Source organism: Fukomys damarensis, unplaced genomic scaffold (genome assembly GCF_012274545.1).
Source record: "Fukomys damarensis isolate Sample0158 unplaced genomic scaffold, DMR_v1.0_HiC HiC_scaffold_28, whole genome shotgun sequence".
Classification (NCBI taxonomy): Eukaryota; Metazoa; Chordata; class Mammalia; order Rodentia; family Bathyergidae; genus Fukomys; species Fukomys damarensis.
The window spans coordinates 38,574,392-38,594,918 of record NW_022900940.1 but is presented as its reverse complement, the minus strand read 5'-3'; the positions used below and the strand labels follow the sequence as shown (position 1 = coordinate 38,594,918).

The following is a 20,527-nucleotide window of genomic DNA, read 5'->3' as shown; positions in this document are numbered from 1 at the left end:
TCTGCACAGGTCATTTCTTTTGACAGAATGGAAATGGGAAAAGGCTAATAAATACTTTCAAAACCTTTCCAGTACAGCACACTGTGACATGTGATCAATAGATCCTCATGCTTTGATATGTTACAGCAGGAACTTTCAAAAAGGACTTACTGGGTTGTACATCTGATTGAACAACTGCTCAGCTTGCTACATTGCAAAGTTGGGGAGGCATTGAAGCACAGACAGGGAAAGAAGGAAAGATCCAGAAAAACAGCATTAGCTCAACAAATCCAGTGCATTTGCACAGACAAACCGGTAGTTAAAAAAAGAAAAAATTTCAGTTTCTAAACATTCCACAGTGAAAGTGAGATGCTCTAGGGAAATACAAATGTTGACTTTGGCTTCTAAAAAAGAATAGCTGGAATAAGAAATTTAAGGTTTGTGTTACTTTCCCTTTCTCAAGTTAAATAACCCATGAAATAAAGAAAGCTGTCCACTTTTGATGACACATGAAGTGCTGGCCTCCAGCAATGAATCAGAAGAAGTACTTTTGGCCAATCTTGCAATTTATTACCTGAACTTTAAAGATGGTAATAATAAAAGATTGATTAAATCTTATCACTGAATTTATAGTTCTCCTTTTATATTAACACAAGCCTGAATATACTATTCAGTTTAACTTCAGAAAAATATAGATTAGGAAATGGCAGATTAGTAGTAACAAAATATAAGTAAGCAAAACATCATCAGATTAAATAGGAAAAGAAAAACTTTAAGTCAGTAGGAAGATTAAAGAGAATCAGATACTATATTATCCATTGCCCAGTACAAATCTTGACTATTAGTTCAGAATTAATTTTTAAAATAATTTTCAAAGAAATTCTATGAATATGATCCATATATCAATAACCAGTTTCTTCTCAATCTTGGATGTCTATAATTGATGAATGCATTGAATTATAAAGCCTATTCATAACTAGTGGGTATATAGTATTTTGTTAGCATTATTTAAGAACATTCAATAAGAGTAAGATTTCCTTTTACACTAATAATATGTGACTACATCATTTTTAAGAGTTAGGATGGAATGTGTAAAGAAAAAGTCCTTTTCTGCCTATAGCCAGTTTGTGTAAAGAAAAAGTCCTTTTCTGCCTATAGCCAGTTTTCACCCTAAGGAACGATATTTGAAGAAGTCTCATATTTAAACTGCATAGTTAAGGGTTAAAATTTTGTGTGTGGATATTCTACACAAACTTATAAGGAAAAGCTCAGTTTACCAATGATCAAACATTGTTCACAGGACAAAAATAAAAATTTCATTTGAATTTTATCATCATTGAAAGACACATTTCTAAAGACATCTATGATGTTATAAGGATTTTATGGCAAAAAATACCTAGACACTCACAAATTTTGAGCAAAATTCCACTGGGACTTCATGGTGTATTTATGACATAGTAAAACTATTATGTTTCAGCTTTCATTTAGTCAGCCTTTATATTTTATTCACAAGTTACATACCCTTTTATTTAAAAGGAGGCCCAGACATTCCTTAAGATTTTATAGCTGCTCATTTTTCCATGAGTAAATGATGTGTTTATATGCATATTCATATACTGTTGGCTTATTTTTTCAAATATTTCCTGTAGATCTCAATTCTTTTTAAGGTGACGGGTACTTTAGGTTTTCACAGAACTATTTATTAGCAGAAATTAAACACTACTAAAAAAATCTTTTAAACTTCTGAATGTAGTTAATGCTAGAGAGCCAAAAATAACAAAATAGCATCTGCAAGTTAGGCATAAAAATTTTAAATTATCATTATGTTATTAAAGCTACTGCACTGTGCATTTAAAAGATAGTATAAACAACAATTATATAATTACTCAGAAATAACTTATCTTTTCATAAATTAAATAGTTCCTTTAGAGTAAGACAACTCTATTTGTCACTTCTGGTAATGCAGAATGTTACAATGCTGTCAGAAATAACGTGAAGATGTGTATAGATTTGGTCTGTGAATGCCAGTAAATGCGTCCACCTGAGAGTCTAAGAAAAATACACATTGAGGGTGATCTCTTGGGCAAACCACAGCTATGGTTAAACTATAAATAATGATTTATTAAGCAAATCAAGACATGTATTTGAAAACCATAGACATCAGCATGTGAGCCTCTTCTTCTTTTAATTACTGGAGGATTTCAAAGTCCATAGATGAGCTGCATTGAAAAGGAGGGTGTGGGGCGTGTATCTAAAAAATCAAAAATTTTCTACATGTCATATGATCTCCGTGACAGCTCATCAGAATTGATGGAAGGTGTCTCTCTGGCTCAGGTTATGTGAGGCCCCTTTCCTCCATACTCAGCATACTGCAAACATAGTGAGACAAAGCAAAGGACCACCACAGGGAACCAGTGAATGTCCCTCTGTTACGAAGTTATCGTCAAGCCTTCCTTAAGATCACAAGTGAAGGGTCTCTTATGTATCAATTCCTTGATATGCATATACATTATCTGAGGTCAAATTGTAGAACACATTTGTATATATGTCAAGAATGTATATCATACCCCAATGCATAAATGGCCAAGTTAATCTCATTTAAATACCCTTACATGGGTCATTTAAACTTTATATTTACTGTTCAAGATTTCTGCTTAACTAAATACTGTTTAAAATAAAAGATACTGAGTGGACTATGAAATAAATTTTGCACTCTAGATATTTTTCTTGACATTTTGTTACAAAGAGGCTTGATCTGTATATTTTTGTTACTATATAAGTTTGTAGACTTGCTTAGTGTGAAATTTCTCGTGACAATTTCCTAAAATTCCCTGTTGTTGGGAGAGGTGGCACATGCCTATAATCCCAGCACTTGAGCAGATCAGGCAGGAGGATCAAGGCAAGTTTGAGGCCGTACTGGACTACAAAGTGAGTTTAAGGCCAGCCTGACCTACATAGTGAGACCTGTCTCAAAAAAGACAGAAATAAAATAAAATTCACTATAATGTGAGCATGTCATATTTAAGTTATAGATGACATCATATCAAATATGATATTAAAATTTAAAATATCTGGAATAAGTCATCCACAGGTATGTGATTTCTTCACATCCCTCACCACTCGTGTCACTTATTTTCATAACTGTAGCTAATACTCATTGCAGTGTGTTGGAAAGTATAGTCAAATTTTATTATATGTTTTATTTGAGTGCTTAGATTCTTAAGCTCTTTTGAGTAAGGTTTTAAGTTTTCAAAGGGAAACAAAATGCTTAAACTCATAATGTTATGAGTTTTACGGGAACAATGAGTGCAGACATACCAAACAACACAAGGGGTCAGAGGAACAAGGCATGACTGGAAATGTACTCCACAGAAATGTCCAGGTGAGAGAAAACATTTCAATGCCACAATATGAAGGCCTGGACTAGTCTTCCAAAGCTTTCTACATGGGACAAACTTGCTTAAGACAGTACGGTCATTTTTGTTGTCAAATACAAAGAGTCACTCTACACATACAAGAGACTTGACTATGTTTGTGAAATTCTAGATATTTAATTTTTCCAGAAAAACTTTTGCAAAGTTCTAAGACAAATATTAACCTATTTCTGAAGGAAGTAAAAGCTTATCAAAAATAATGGGGCCCCTGGATTCCTTGTTCTGTCGAAATACTTTCATTTACTTTTTTGATAGTTGAGATTTGCCCAGAGAGTAGTGGCTGGTTTTTATAATATTTTTTCAGTTCTACTCCTAGTTTCATCTATTTTTTCCAGTTTTCTTTACACAGGAAACCTAAGATAATTTTTCAGGTTCACAGACAGATTTGATGTACACTTCTTCGAATAAAGTTGAGTGTTCAATTAATTTATCAGCAGACAGCAAAAGATAAGGAGTTTGTTCCCTCTGAAAAATACCCGTCCGTTTCCATTTTATAAGTTTGCATTTTAAAATGAGCATGTATTTTCTAAGACCTCACTTACCTTTTTTAACTGTGCTTCCAATTTGCTACATTCTTCTTTCTTTTGTTCAATGGCTATTTCTAGAGATTTTAATTTGGAGTCTCTTTTCAGCCCTGCAGAGGCTAATGAAGATGCATGTTCTTTGAGGTCAATTAAACTAGACTGAAAGAAAAAGAATGCGAGTGAGTAAAACACTGCATTTTCTCTTAACAGCGACTTCAATTTGAATACACTGATTCTGTACCCAGCAATAAAGAGCAAGTTAGACAGAGAGGGTAAATATAGTCTTACTAAGGTAACAATGGTCAACTGTGGCCGGGAAATTAAAGTTGGCCAGCTTACAGACCCAAGCAGGATCTAATTGCAGTAGAATCAAATGTGACCAAATGGTATGATCAGCAAATGCACTTTTCACATCTCAGAGTCAGGCTAATGATTTAAGTCCCACAGTAGATTTTACATGTCATGGCTGAACAGACACCATGAGCTTCCATTTACATTTCCGGATGTTAGGCCGTGCAGACTGGGAGACAAGTAGGACAAAAAATACCGATTTAATGCTTCCCCACCTAGGGTGAAGCAAATATAAAAGAAACATCCTATTAATTTTATCAATTTATATTCCTTTAACAGAAAAATAATGACTGGTTTTTCAAACAGCTTCTAGAGAATCAAAGATAAAAGTATTTAAAATTTAGAGTAAAGCAGACTTTATGTTCCAGCCCTTTGTAATCTAGATTCAACATTCAGAATGAATCTCTGCAACTCAGAATCAAGTTACTTATATTCTTTCAGTGATTGATTATGTCAAAAAACTAAGAGCTTGCCCTTACAGTCTGAATTCCAAAAGCAAAAGAAACACTTTCTCAGGTGGCTGAGTAAAACTTTAAGATTTACAAGGGCACTGTGATTTCTATCTACTGTTCCCCCAAAGCCTCAGGTGGCCCTAAGTGGGGCTTCTGGGAGATGAATGGGTGATGGGCTGCTATAGTCACTGGTGTATCAGTCCACTGATGAATGTGTAGCTAAATGTGATATTAGGAGGTGGGTCACTGGGGTTGTGGCCTGGAAGGGTGCAGCTCCCTTCCCAGGTCCTCCCTTGACCCTTGCTGCTTCCTGGATGCCATGAGATGAGCAGATGTTCCTCCAGCAGGCAGCTGTGCCATCTGATTCTGCCTTGGAGATGGCTGAGTGTTTGCAACTTTGTCACAGTGACAAGAAAGTGACTAAGACAAAGGGCACTGGTCGTTACCAAATATGAAATGGGTAGCAATATTTAACTATGTTACTAAAATGTTTCATTTCCACCCAACATCAGGCAGTGTGCGTATCTCTTTTTCACACCTAGAAAGATGCAGAGTACCCAGCGGTCTATAGTAAGTGCTTTATGTTGGGCTGCCTCATGAACACTGGAACGACCTTGATGACAATGGATATCATCACCCAGTAAGGTGCAGATGAGCTCTTTTCATTTTCCTGGTCAGGAACTGAGGCTGATGTTACCTGAGTATCAAAGGCCACATGGCTACTAAAGGCAGAGAGAAGTCTAAAACCCAAGTCTACAGTCCTATTTCAGCGTTCTTTATCATATTCCTTGCACAGAAATAACAAAGGACTTTATAACCCAGTCATTTTGCCATAATGAAGTCTATCACTCCAATTGAATTGTAAATTCCTAACTGCAACAATGGTGTTGTTTTTTATATAAATTTTAAATTGCTAGTTTTGATAACCAATTATACAACTCGACTAGGCCATAGTCCCCAGTTATTAATCTGAGTGTTGCTGTGATGGTTCTCTGAAGACACAACCAGCATCCATAATCAGCTGACTTTAAGGAGTTTATCCACTCTGGGTGGGCCTGATCCATCATCTGAAAGGCCTTATGAGCAGAACCCATAGGAGAAGAAATTCTTCCTGTGTACTCTAGAATCGGCTCCTGAAAGTTTTTAGCCTGTTCTTCATTATGGCCTACCCTACAAATGTCTGCCTTTCCCAGCCTCCATACTGTGTAAACCAATTCCCTGCAATAAATTCTTTAATTTATTTAGATGTCATAATATGGTTCCATTTTTCCAGCAGAACTCTGACACACCCAGCTCAGTGTCAAGCATTTATTACACAGGTACAATAAATGTTTCCAGAAATGTCTGAAATTCATTCATTGTTGATATTCTTTACCAAACTATTTTCATTTAATGCTACGCCCTACCATATCATCAAGGTCTCTTTTCAACTAGAAGTGTATCCATTGACTCTATGGTACAAAACTACAAGTAATATTTTTAATCAATGAAGGATATGACAGATGAGGATAATGCTTCTGAACTTCCTTCTGTTACATACCAATTACAGTAGTTAAAGGTCTACCTTGTCAGAATTACCAGTAAAACAGTAAGAAGGTGACTTAAATTCCTAATCTTCATATCAAAGAAACCGTCACTCAAAAAAACTAGTATAGTTTTGTTTCTAGGTTTGCTCAAAACTCCTCTTATTCATCACCCTTCTTTGTCTGGATTCCCAAATGAGACAGGACTTTAATTTGTGTAGAATTATCAACATTCAAGGAGTGAGATAAGAGTGTAAAGCTGGTAATCAATTTTGCGAGATGCCAGACCAGCAGGGCTATAATGTTTGTACAGTTCTAAGGGAGAGGGACATTTCCTGCAGACAAAAATAATGTAAAGGGGTCAGGTGTAAACAATGACACATATCTCAACAGTGGAGAATGGATAAACTATCACACATAGCTACCAAAGTATACTGGAGAAAATAGAAGGGACTATAGGCATCCTCTGGAGTGTAGAGGATACCGACCAAAGCATCCTTTGTAGAACTCCCACACAATAAAGATCTTTGAAGTATATAGTCTTACTTTAAAAACACAAGTAGCATTTATCCTCTGTATTCACATTTGCTCTAGCATGAGAATATTGCTTTAAATCATATACTGTAACATAAAAACAAAATTCCACATGAACAACTGCATTTAATCTATATGTTTGTAACCAACATAGTGCCACATCTCTACGCATGGACATGTGGTGATCTTTTTGTGGAGCTCAGATGAATGCAAAGCACACAACACAAGCATTAGCACACAACAGCCAATCATCCAGGTGGAATTACTGTTAATTATTATCGATTCTGTTAACATCTCCAGCAAATGATTATGGAATTTTTAAAAATATGGAATCTTCTAAGACATGCAAATGTGGTAAGGCATAAAGAAGAGCTTCAGGGAATTGAAATGTGTATAGTCAGAAGAGCAGAGAAGATATGCAGAGAGCATCAGCAAAAAAGGAATTTAGAAGACATATTTTCCGCTGAACTCAGGAAGCTTTGCAAACAGGTCAGCCTGTTTCCTAAGCCTTCACACAATCCTTTCAACCAAGACTGCAGTTCCCGGCAGCTATGACAATGATGAGCTCTGGAGGATTATCAACATGGTTCATTTGTTTTCCCAGACTCACCTCTTTCTCTGTCAGTTCAGCTTGTAAAGCATTGACCTTCTCTTTCAGGTCCTTGTTCTCTTTTCGGAAGGATTCTATCTCTTCTAGTCTTTCCCGGTCATCTCTCTCCCGCTGTTCTTTCAAACGCTCAATTATTCTCTCCTGAGAGGCATTCATCAAAAGAGAAGAGGTGAGAATTCATCAGTATCCATACTAAAGTGTAATATAAAAGGAAACAAGGTACTGCATCTAAAAATATTCTATGGGAATCAACAAACACAAGAAACTCAATATTGTGTTTGTGAAAAGAACATACCACTATCTGTGAAAGACGATAATATAGCTTTTGAGTCATTAATATAATTTAGTATCACAGGATCTTAATGTTCAAGTACTGAGGCCATACTGGTTCATAGTGGTATCCTATAGTCACTCTTGAAGAGGGAGATTCAGGCACCCAGACCAGACTTGCTGAAGCCTTGCACAGTCAAGCGGAAGCAGAACAGACTTCTTGACACAGACCTCTTTTCCTGGCCTCCCTGCTTGCCATCAAACAGCCATCTCTGATTTCTGAAGACTTTTCTTTGGCTTGACAGGGAACTGAGGCAAGACCTAACTTTCTAGGACTTAGGTTTGGACTCCCAATGAGAACTTGAGATATGTATGATAAAGAATGACTCCATTGTGCATGTGTTTTTTCAAATGTGTTTGGAGGTGTTTACTGTGCTTTTTTAATGGCTTCTTGTTAACCAACAGAAACTCCAAAACACTGCTTTTGTCTGAGCAAAACTCAAACAAGCCTTTCTTTCACTCAGGGCTTACTACATGCTAGATGCTGCCCTTCTCATCAGTCCTATCAGAATTCAAGGGCAGAACCAGTGCTAATGGGGAGAGTAGGGAGGTAAGAATGCCCACATCTGAGAAGGCTGCTACCTCATCCAAAGTGACACATAGTATAAACAGAAGGACCAGGCTAGCGTCCAGGGCTGTCTGACTCCTAGTCATGATATAAAAGTATGTGTGGACCCATTCAAGGTATGTGAGGATCTGTTTACCTTTGAATTTAGACTGGGATAAAAACAATGCACTGGGTTTTCCAAAAATGTGGAACCTGACTGATATCAAAGCAAGGCGCCTTTGGTGGCAGGGAAAGGAAAATTCCATCTAGGGAAAATGTAAGTTTCTGAAATTGTTTTTGAACTTAACCAACACTTACCCAAACTTCCCTTTGGATGTCATGTTGAAAAATGGATGCAACGTATCTTGATTCTATATTTTTATAAGTACACACTACAGGACAATGTCAAATATATAAGACAACTATAAATCAGTGTTTAATGCAGAAAGAAGCAGTTTGAGTAATTAGCATGTGATTTAAGATTCCCTGAGGAAGCACATATACTATTCCAATGATAATAACTTATGTTTATAACACTTTTGAGGGGAAAAACTTACCATTACTACTTGCAAAAGTATTTAAAACTCTGCAAATGAGTGACATGATTAGAATAATGATCGTGGCAATAGAACGTGAGCCTATTCATTGCCTATACTTGTTTCTTCTTGATTCCCGAACACTTGCTATCATTTGCTGAAACTATAGCCAGTCACCTGGCCATTGGGCCTTCTCCACCCTGTCATTTCAAACTTATCTGTTGGAGTTACATTTCTAAACCTCAGGTTGACATTGTCACCTCAATGCTTGGAAACCCTCCAGGAATCCCGCTGGGCAGATCACATGGCATTTATTCCCTCTTGGCTCTTTCACACGGCTTCACTGCCATGTCCATCTTCCTAATCCAGCCTTCCAGAAGGGAGACTATGAATCTTTTTAAACCAGGGCCAGACACACTGTCTGGCATAAAATAAGCACTTAAAAAGGCTGATGGAAGAAAGGAGAACTCAATTACGGATCATCCTGGCTTCAAAGGAAGGGTCATAAAATTAAGCATGTGTGTTAACACCCAGAAGGTGTCAAAGTCATTTGGAAAGTAGGTCAATTCATTCTTAAGCACTGGTATTACTGACTGGGCATTGATGACAAAAAAAGTCATCAAGCCCTATAACATTTTAAAATGTTATTGATGATCCCATACTATAAAATATTTCCCTGTCAATCACAAAACTAATTTAACTGTCAGCCACACGGGGCCAGATGTCAAAAACATGTGTTAAAAGGCCTTAATATGCCACGATCTAGTTGATTAAAACTAACTTGCAGAAATTCCAACAATGTGTTCTTGTTTTAGGCTTATTTGCATTGGCAAGGGTCCCTAGTGCACTCAGCTGGCTCTGCACAGGTCTAATCTACCGATGCCTTATCACTGAGGGGGAAATGCATTGCAGTGGCCTCAGCTCTGCTATCTGCCTTTTAAAACTGCTTATCTGCTAGGTGGCTACAGCAAGGCTTGGCAAGACCAGCTTCATAGATACAGTGGGTCCCAGCTTTTGGGCTTCTGTGTGTTAATCCCAGAACTAAACTTTTTTTTTTCCCCCCAGTATCAAGGCTAGAACTCAGGGCCTCTTGCATGCTAGGCAAAGGCTCTGACTGAACTACACCTCCAGCCTAAGTTATTTTCAATCCTAACACAATGAAGCTTCATTGTGCTATGCCCTCAATTGTAGAATACCTTCCTGGGAAATAAATGGATGAACATATTCCTCAGAATGCTATGATCCAAGTGCCTGATGGATTCTGTTCATCCAAAAAGATAGCAAATAATTAAACATATTTATGAATCCATTTTATTTTTCATGCCAATCAAGGATTTATTGAATAAAATGTAGATAGAACTGGAATTTGTGAAGGAAAATGCATTTAAAAGTATGTTGTGACATTATTATAAGACCTGTGATCAGAAGATTTGAGATTTGGTCTTGTTCTACCACTCATGAGGTGGATAGTCTCAGCCAGGAACCAATCTAAGGTGGAGGTAGCTTCCAAAAACACTGGGATAAGAAGTTAGTATCTGTCAGAAATGATTAAGGGTATCTACCTATGATTAGAAATGGAGAATGATGATATACACGTCCAAAATTTTTAATTTATGAGCAAGTCATTTAACCTCATGAGCCCATTTTCCATCTTTAAAATGGAAATGTTTGAATTTAGTGATTCTCAAAGTATGATTTTTCTGATCACTTGTTCCCTGGTCATACTTAAAAATCACAGTTTCCTGGGACTCACAACAGAGCAAATGAATCAGAATCTCTAGAAAATGAGATCTGGGAAACATTATTTAAATAAGCTTCTCAGTTAAAAATACTATTTGGAAAGTTAATCTTAATCTTTGGTACCCACTGGACTCACTGCAATAAATATTTAAATCTTCTGTTATGACAGAGAAACTTGCCAGTTCCTAATCAATAGTTTTATCTATAGTTCTCAAATAGAATAACATTTTGGTTTTGGCATCTTTGGAAAATTCCCCTCAAATAAACAGTTCTGTGTTTGCTTTACTCTTCATTTCTGTGAAAGGCTAAAAATAAATTGCAAATAGGGTTTGGAAGGCACAGTTCACAGGCCCAAGCTGACCAACACTTATTTGGTTGACCTGATAATCATAATTTTTAAATATCTGAACTTGAATGTTCTGAGACAGGTCAGAGAATTTCTGGCTTGTCATAGTCACCAGCAGTCCCTCCTGTATTCCAGCAAACCCAATTTCTTCATTGTGGTTCCCTGCCTATCCCCTCTTTTCCTCTATGTTCTTGGATCTTTATCCATGGTCTAATTCAGATATCATGTGCCTAAAACTCAAGATGCGAATACTAAATAAATATCTAGGTCACTCAGAAAAGAATGACACTTAGAGGTTGGGTACATCTGGAAGAAGAGGTCCAGAGAGGCACTGAGTGGTGGAAACATGCCCCAGGTGACTCCACCAGCAGGCAGTGAAGCCAGACTCCCACAGACCTCACTAGCTTTCCCTCCTGGACACTCCCTCGGCCTCAAAAGAAGTACCGTACTTACATAAAAAGAACAGTTTCATATTTGCGAATTGATTTGGGATTGAAACTAGAATAAATCAAATCTTAATAGGGCTCAGAAAAAAGTAAAGATAAAATCTTGCCAAAAATCCATGACAAGGAAAATTATATGGTGTATGTTTACTTTTGCAAATTTTAAGAATGAAATAAAGAGGTAGGAATGAGCTGACATCATATCACCCCCAAATGCAAAAGGGACACATATCTTCATAATTTTTGAACCAAAACTCCCTCCTTCTAATTTTATGAACAAAATGAATATATAGAATTCTCCATATAAATTCTTGAAAGTTGAAAGAATATGGCTGAAAATTTATCTTATAAAGTATTTTTATGAGTCTTCAAATAAAGTTTTACAGTTCTTAAATTTAATCTTAAAGTTACAACTGTAATTTGAAATAAACCATGAAGACTAGCCATTGAGCTACATATCTTTTCTTAGCCTCAATATTTTCAAGACAGAGCAATGGTACTGAAAGGAGACTGCACAATACAAATGCCTGGGAGTTGGCTAGAGTGCACACTCCCAAGCCCTACTTAAGGTCCGGATTTGGTAAATATTCCAGGGGCCCAAATTCTGAAGTATTGCTAGAAAAATCTTCCTTAAAATACACTGAATTAGGGAACCGGTGGGCCATTTAATTTAATTCCTCCATTCAATGAAGGGGAAAATCGAGGGCCTGGAAGGAAGACTTATTTGCCAGGATCATCTAGTTAGTTAGTGGCAGAGATGTTAGTTAGTTACTGGCCCCTAGGTCTCTTTCTACTTGATGCCGTACCCCCAGAGTTTACAGATCATCATAACAGAAAACATAGAAGACACACCATTACTATCCTAAGATAACTGGAAGGAAAACAGGCCCCATCAATCACAGCAGCTGTGGGCAAGTCCTGCAGAATCAAAACTGACGAGAGACACAGAAAAAGAACACAACATTTTAAAGTTCCGATTTCTTGTGTTTGTTTCAAACTAAATTTGAAAATAATGTCAATAACGTGAGGCCTAAAAAGACCTGCATGTCCAATCCAGAAAGAGCTGTTTGTCAAAATTCCTGAAGAACTTTACCTACACAACTGTTAGCCACTGGGTTTGCACACTTGGGAGGGTTAGAGGCAAGTGTATAATCATATTGAGATTCAACTACAAAGATGATACCTTCAATAGATGACAAGGGAATGACCTATTTCAGCCAGAATGAAATGGACAAGAAATCATTTTGAAAGTCAATGTCAGGGCTGGGGATTTAGTTCAGTGGTTCCGCCATCTGACTTGCGAGCGCAAGGTCCCGAGGTCATTCCCCGGTACCAAAGAGCAAAAACTAAAACAAAAAAGGTCAATGTCAGAATGATCTATTTACCAAATGCATTTCATGAATTCATTCTTTTATTCAAAGTGATCCTTTTAAGTTTGAAAACAAAAGCCACAGGACGGTGTCCTGTCCCCAAAAGACTAACGCGATTTTAAAAACTCTTTCTTACAAGGACCTGGGAGCTGCGCTACCCGTCTCTCCCACTCCACTGAACTTGGCCCTCTGCCAAGAGCATCCTCCCTCCAGAAGGACTCACGCCCATCTCCACCTTCCTTCAGGCCTTTCTTTAAATGTCCCCTACCTGACCGCTTCACCGCAACAGTATCTGCATGCATTCCTCTTTTCTTTTTATTTACAAAAGCTATTACCCTCTGCAATCTTACATACATCACTTATTTATTTCTTGTCTGGCTTCCCTTCATCCTCATTAAAAGGTGAACTTCTTGAGAGCCAGAACTTTTAGCCATTCTCTTCTCTGTCGCATCCTAGGGCCCACAACAGCATCTGTCACATGGGGTGGGAGTCCAGGAACAGCACCAAAGACCCACTGAGCAGCACCAGTGAAGGTGCTATGTGTGCTAGGCACTGAGGATGACACATCCAAGCACACACAGAGTATGCCACGTGGGTTTAGAATCTAAGAGAAGACCAATTGGCAAAAAAAAACCAACAACAACAAAGAAACGTGAATAATTACGTTCATGACAAGAACTCTGAAAATTTTATGGGGTTCAAAACATAATGGGGTTTCTAGGAGGCACTGCTAAGAAGATGATTCATAAAAATGAATGCAGGAATGAGCCAGCTCAGAAGGTGGCATAGCCCACAGCAGCCATACTAAGGATTTCAGTTTTGCAGAAGGGCCGTGGGCGATATGACCAGGTTTACATCACGAAAAGGGTTCCCTGGCTGCAGTGCGCCGAGCTCACTGAAGAGAGCTGGAACAGAGGCGTGAGGCCCAGGTGGCACTGAAGGCAGTGCTCGGAACGGACAGGCGCACTGAAAGGCACTGGCATCATCTTCCCAAGGTCCCGTCTCCGGGCTGAAGCTCACCTTCTCCGACAGAGCTTCCTCCAACGTTGCCAGCGCAGTGTCTGTGTTGCTGGAATCCGTCTGCAGGGACTTCACTCTGTCTTTCAGATTGGTCAGCTGCTTGTCTTTATCCCTAAGTTGTTCTTGCAAGTTTTCAATCTTTAAAAATAAAGATCACATTTAATGCACATTTTATTACATTGCCAGGGCCAATGTTTCTGAAGTGGATTTTTTTTTTTGAGATCATGGATATTAATAACATTACAAGATTACACTTTGACTTAGACTTAAGGGCATTTTGAGGAGACCTTCATCCATATAACTCAACTTTATATTTAAATAGTAAAACACACAAGAAGACTATCTCCTTCCATATAAATACAAGCCTTTTGGAACATGCATGAACTATTATTTCTATTTGTTTAGCCCTTTTAGCAGACTTTGGTTCTCAAGTCCTTAAACCTAACCTTGGTACTGTGAAGCAGAACAACGTTTACACAGGACTAGTTCATTCATGGATCAGAGACCGATAGGGTGCTCATTCTGCACCAAGTAACGTAGCACTATATAGCAGGGCCCCTGCAGCTATTCACTCCATCTTTTATTCAGAATTACACACTGTGATAGGCCTGCTGTTGTCAAGTGGCCATTTCAATGCAACCACATGAAAAGCCAAGTAGGTTATCACCGGCAGACTGCTAATGGGAAGAACTTGTGATATAAGTCACATGTAACAACTACTAAACACTCCATTTGGCAACTAAGTCATGTGCTGGCAAGCAACCAGCCACTTTTATCCCGTATCTACAGCCTGAAATAAACACACCAAATATCTGATTATAACGCCTGCCCAGCAGCAGCAGCAAGAACCATCTCCTGGGCTCTGCACCCATTATCATTCATGTTTTTATTTTCCACTTTCAAACCATGTATTTCTTATCTAAGGATTTTTTAAAGCCCCACTATACAAACAATTTATTCATATTAAGGGTTTCTAAATGACATGGAAGAAAAGCAGCACAATGTGAGATAAGTCCATTCAAAATATTTGTATTCTGCACCCAGCTTTCTCAGAGAACCATTCCAAATGCTTGTTTCACAGTATCTGACACAAGCAAATTTTCGGATTGCTTGATTCTTTTAGCACGAATGTAGAATGGCAATAAAAATAACAGTGGTAGCAGAAGTAATAAGGAGTAGGCGGTGACAACGAAGGTGGTAGCCAGAAGAACATCAGAGACTCTAGAGGCAAAGACAGAGACTCTAAAGGCAAAGACGAAGACTCACAACACAGGCGTGGCTAATTTTTCCAGTGGTTACTTTGAATACGGGTTAACAGAGAGGGATGTTTTTCTTTGTTTCCTCCCTTCTTCCATGCCTCTCTCGATTGCTTTCTTCCTCCTATGTTTCATCACAGCCTTCTTTCCTTTTTTAATTTTTTTTTTCCGCCTTGAGATAGACAACTCCTAAAACTCGGGTTTTAAGTCAAATAGTTAACCTTCTCCCTCATCTAAACACACAGAGTTCCAGCTGCCACTGTAAGAATTCATTGCCCCTCTATGGAAAACACAGGAACTCAAAAGCATCATCATCTTCAGTCAAATAAGGCTCCCTTCCTTTCCATACTAGTATCCGTGTGGTTACACAACACCAGAAGCAAATTCATGTGCCAGGAAGAATATGGGTGGTTGCAGTCAGAATTATAGTATTTACAGACAAAGCAGCGGCTGAGAGGACTGAATGTGGAGACAGTGTCATTATTACTTTGAGTACACCCATTGCTATGGATACATTTCCATACACACACACTGTGCTTCCGAGGAAAATAATAAGGCTCACCCTTCCCATCCTGGGAAGCAGAACTCTGAGCAGGAGAAGGGAGATTTTCATTAAGAACATCAGCACTAGGGCAGTGGTAAAAAGCTATTTAAAGGGATGTTAGGAACTGGAAACAGGAGCCAAAGGAAGCCTGGCTGTCAGTTTATGAGACTACTCAGGGCTTCCTCAAATAACCAGGAAGACTAAGGAGACTGGGGATCAGGGGTCCTACTGATACACATACAGGGTCTAAGAGCTGGAGAAACGTAGGACGAAGTGAGCTAGGAATGCAAAGGTGAAATAACTACATCAAAACTAAGTCCACAGCAGAAGAGTCAATGAACCACAGGTAAGACTGACAGACTTAGAAGTGGACACATATTTGTAGAGGCAGAGATGTACTACTTTATGAAATGCTGCAAAAAGATAATAAAGAATGATTTTTAAGAGAGAAAAACAAGGTGAAGAACATCATAAAGAATAGGATCGCTTAGGGAAAAGAAAAAATATGAGAAAAGGAAAAAATGGAAACAAAGTTTTTGTAAATAGGGTAGGGCGGAGAGGGTGAAGGCAAGGCAGAAGTATGGGGAAAAAAATGAGGACCAGGATCTGTCACGTAAAGGTACAAGATCCCAGTGATGAATGTAACTATACTGTGTACTTTAAAAGCACTAATAAACTCAATGAAAATAAAAAAGAATAATGATCTCTTGCATAAATAAAAAATGTATAATAGATAACATATTTGGTTGAAAAATCACAAGAAATTTTAACGTTTGTGGAAAGGGGTCTAAGAGGCAAGAGGCACAAGGAAGCTTCTGGTTTGCATATTTGTACATTTCTATAGTTTTCTATTTGAATTTCTTATCATATTGGTTTTATTATTGTTTTAATGTCAACCACCATTATCTGCACGGTGAGACCAGGGGGTTATTTTTAGTTTGTATTTGTATATTGAAATAGTATCAAATTTATGTGTAAAATAATTATACAACGCAACTGCCTAAACAAAACTGCACTGCACAAATAGTATGGTTTGGTGTGGCTTCTTCCCTGAAGATTCCTGTTCTGGAAACTTGGTTCTCAGTGCGGTGATGCTAAGAGGTAGGAACACCTGCACGAGGTGGAGCTGGGTGGAAGGTGCTTAGGCCATAGGAACACCATCCTCACGAATGGATTCATGCTATCCTGCCGGCGGGTCAGGCCTCACAGGCCTGGATTATTTCTCCCAAGAGTGCTTTGCTGTAAAAGAGCAAGTCGGGCCCTTCCTGAGACTCTGGCTTCCACTCTTACCATGTGACTCTCACTCCTGCACACGCTCCCACTGTGGGATGCCATCTGCCATGCTGTGATATAGCTGAATACTGTCAGGAGCTGATGCTGACGTTAGTCCGCTCTTGGAGCTCCAGAACTGTAACTAACTAAACTTTATTACTATGTGACGTACCCAGTAATGGGGATTTTGAAGAGCAACACAAAACAGAACAAGACACCAAGTTATCAACAATTACAGACTGTTCATACACATAAAGCATGGCTGTTATAAACGGATTTAAAATAGAAGTAGGGAGATAAGTCTTTTTCAAAAGGGAACAGGAATAAGAGATGGGGGAACAGGGTAGGGAAAAGAAAGAAATGGGGTGAAAAAAGGAATTAAGATGTATTATGTACGTGTACCAACTCCACACAAGGAATGTAAACATTATGTACCACAAACATGTACTGATAAAAATCTGTTTGAATTTAACTGACTATCACAACTAAATGGAAATCATAGAATCTTATGGGGAAAAGCAGAATATAAAATGATATTACTCTGTAAAAAGAAAAAAGTTCTTGCACAGAACAAAAATATATATATAAAAAGAAAACACCAAAATGTTTCATTGACAATGAGGTAAGTAATTATTTTACTTTTCTTCTTTATATTTCTTTGCATCTCTACCAGCTTGGTTTCCTTGAACATAATAAAATAGAATAAAAAGATATTTTCAATCCAATTATAAAATATGGAGTAGTTCTTGAATGAGATTTAAGCAATACATGATTTTTTTAAATGACTCATTATTGTAAATAGAACTAAATTCTTAAAATTCAAACTTTAGGTAGGAGACTGGGAGAATGTACATTTTAAGCCTTAGAAAATTACTTTATGGATTTTTCATGTTCTAAACTTGTTAAAATATTTTCAAGAAAAACATTTGGGATCATTTTCTTCAAAGAGTAAAGTTGTACAACATTTAAATTGCAGAAATTAGAGGAGAAGCAAATAAACAACCAGGATTAAGATAGGGAGCCTCGGATGTGTAAAGTTAGAATTTTTTCAGAAATTTTGCACACTGCAGAATGCAATCCATCTTAGCAACATAGTTAATTCACAGTCGTTGTAATTCTTAAAGTAAAGCCTGAGTACAAGGGGCCGAGGAATCACCCTGCACCGGCCGATGAACTGAGCTGCTTTTTGGTCAGAGCTGGGCAGACAGAAGGAGCCGGTACCGGGGAAGCTGCCTCGCTGAGGTGATAGGTACATCTTGGAGAGGAGACTCCTGGGCAGGAAGTGAGGCAGGAGAGAACGAAGGCCCTGAAGATCACATGGCGGCCCTAACTGTAACCGCTTTATACTGGCTTCTGAGCTCTTGCCACCAAGTCTGCCCAGTGCTAATAGGGACCCTGATTCCCAGGCCTGCTAAGCCTGAGGAAGGCCAATGCCCACAAAGAAGTCTGCTGTATCTTCACACAAGTGCGTCCCCACCACAAAAGCCCTTACTAGTGACTGAGCAAGTCACAGTCTCCATAACCTCCTATTTGGTCTCCATTTTGTAGCCAGAGTGATTTTCTCTGACCGTGATACTTCAATGGCTCCCACTGCCCTCCAAAAACACCCCAAATCCCCTAATGCCATGCATGGGGTTTTCCAAAACTGGTCCACTTGATCATCAGTCATCTCCAGTCAAGCTCCAGCCCTGCCAAACTTCTCCCACTACCTCCTAGGAACAGGTTCTTTTTCTCTCTTTCCCATCTTTGTCTATTCACCTCCTCTGCTTAGAACACCTGTGCCGCTGCAGTTTTCATCAGTTTAAGTCCTACTCAAACCTTTAGACATCAGCATATGCTCTGCCTCCTCCAGAAAGTCTTCTCCAGCCCCCAAGCCAGGGTAAGTCTCCTATCCCTAACCTTTTCCATGCTATTAAAATTGCCTCTATTCTTGTCTATCTCCACAACTTGGCTATAAGGTCAGTTATGACAAATATTCTGTTGTACTCACCACTAGCATGGCTGGCTGTATCACCAGGCAATACCAGTCACTAACTTGTTGAATGCAAGGGAAAGGTGGGAAGGAAGGAAGAAAACCTAAAGGCTGTGCTATATAAAAGGAAAAGCCAGAGCAGGTGATGGCTGAGTTCTTTCAGCCCTGTAACTAGAGAGAAGAATAAAAAGAGGCAGGGGTCTACACATAAACACAGAGGACTTCAAACCTGCTTACGCACGCCTATATTTTCAAATATTATTCAAAGATATTTATCTGGTTGCCCATTGTAAATTCTGAAACTGCAATACAAGTAAAGCTTTTTGTTTACTCCATAAGACATATCTCTGGAGTTGGTGTTATCCATATCTAAGATATGTGTTAAAGTTTTTAGCTGAAGTAATAAAAAGAACTCTCTAAGATGTGAGCAGAAAAGCAGGGGAGTTGATAAAATAGTCAAAATGGCTAGAGAATCAGTCATGGAAAACAGCCAAGATTGATACCCAAAGTTTTCATGTAAGTATTCTAGTGCAGACACTGCAAAATACCAGACGTTGATCCTTACCACAGAGAGACCCAGTTGAAGTGGATCAATCACTAGACTCCGTCACCAGCCCTACAGTTCTTCTGCCTCACAGCCTTGAACCTTGGAGTCACTGCAGCACAGAGACACTCTCAGATTCCTAGCATCCCCATGACTCTGGAGCAGGTGCATCTAATGACCAGGATCAAGGCAAGACACAAATCCCAACTACAAAAGAAGCTGAAAAACAAATGTTGGCATTTTGACCTTCCAAAGTAAGCTGTTATTCATAAAATCAGAAATAAATAAATTCAGAGTCTGGGTGGCCAGGAAAATAACCCACGTCCCCAACAGCTAAGCAGAGCGGTACTGTTAGCTCTCAAAACAGCAAATTACACTGTTTTAGAAAAATTACTCTAAATGTATTTCATTCTCTCTCCCTCTCCCCTACTCTCCCTCTCTCCCTTCTTCCCTCCCTCCATCTATAAGGCTGTTAGACAGTTTTACAAATGTAGTCCATACAACTCCTTATTACCAGTCTATAAGTCCGAAATAACTTCAGGAATTAAGAATATTTGTACATCACTCTAATGTTCCAGGAGTGAGCCAAGGACTTGTCATCATGAGCAGCATATAGGTAAATGTGACTGTTGTGGAACTCAAGTGTTCCCTGTAGGCAGAGCCAGATGTACCCAGTAGGACCACATGTTGTTCCATGACAGATTGGAAATTTTAAAAAAGAAAAAGACTACTTAAGAAACAAAAAATTTATAGGTCTTCTAATCTCTCACAATCCTTCAGAAATATCATTTGCAGAATGTTAGGGATACTGAGTGGAAAAGGCAAAGTTCATTGCTAGTACAGTGCCCACTAAACCACAAAATTAGGCACAAAGATTTATATCAACCTATTATATTAATTTACTGCTGTTGTACAGCAAAATACCACAAATATAGCTACTTTAAAAGCATAAATTTATTATTTTATAGTCTGAAGATCAGAAGCCTGGTTAAAGCATAGTTGGTTGGTTTTTCAGCTTAGGGTTTTACAAAGCTAATACCAAAAGGCCACTGGAGCTAAGTTCTCATCCAGAATTTGAAGTTGTCTCTTGAGCTCAGTCAGTGAATGGCATCATCCAGGATCTGTTCCTGACTAGGCTTCGCCCAAAGCTTCTAGAACCTACTTTTGTAAACTTTCTCTCCTCCCCTCCCTCCCCTCCCC

The 20,527-nt window shown here is 38.5% G+C and overlaps 1 protein-coding gene across 19 annotated transcripts in view; it reads right to left on the bottom strand.

Annotated features, from left to right (window-relative positions):
* Positions 1 to 20,527, bottom strand: part of Erc2 (ELKS/RAB6-interacting/CAST family member 2) — a 932,060-nt gene that overhangs the window by 457,227 nt on the left and 454,306 nt on the right. For 14 of the 19 annotated variants that reach the window (XR_004514630.1, XR_004514631.1, XM_033756865.1 and 11 more), the window contains 4 exons: positions 13,740 to 13,877; positions 7,408 to 7,548; positions 3,956 to 4,096; positions 151 to 186 (listed from right to left, as the gene is read on the bottom strand). Coding sequence is in view for 17 of the 19 variants with exons in the window: in XM_033756865.1 (XP_033612756.1) it covers positions 151 to 186; positions 3,956 to 4,096; positions 7,408 to 7,548; positions 13,740 to 13,877 (456 nt within the window). In the remaining 2 variants the exon portion in view is untranslated. The remainder of the gene's footprint in view (positions 1 to 150; positions 187 to 3,955; positions 4,097 to 7,407; positions 7,549 to 13,739; positions 13,878 to 20,527) is intronic. The other 5 variants (XM_033756870.1, XM_033756871.1, XM_033756872.1 and 2 more) reach the window with 1 other exon arrangement.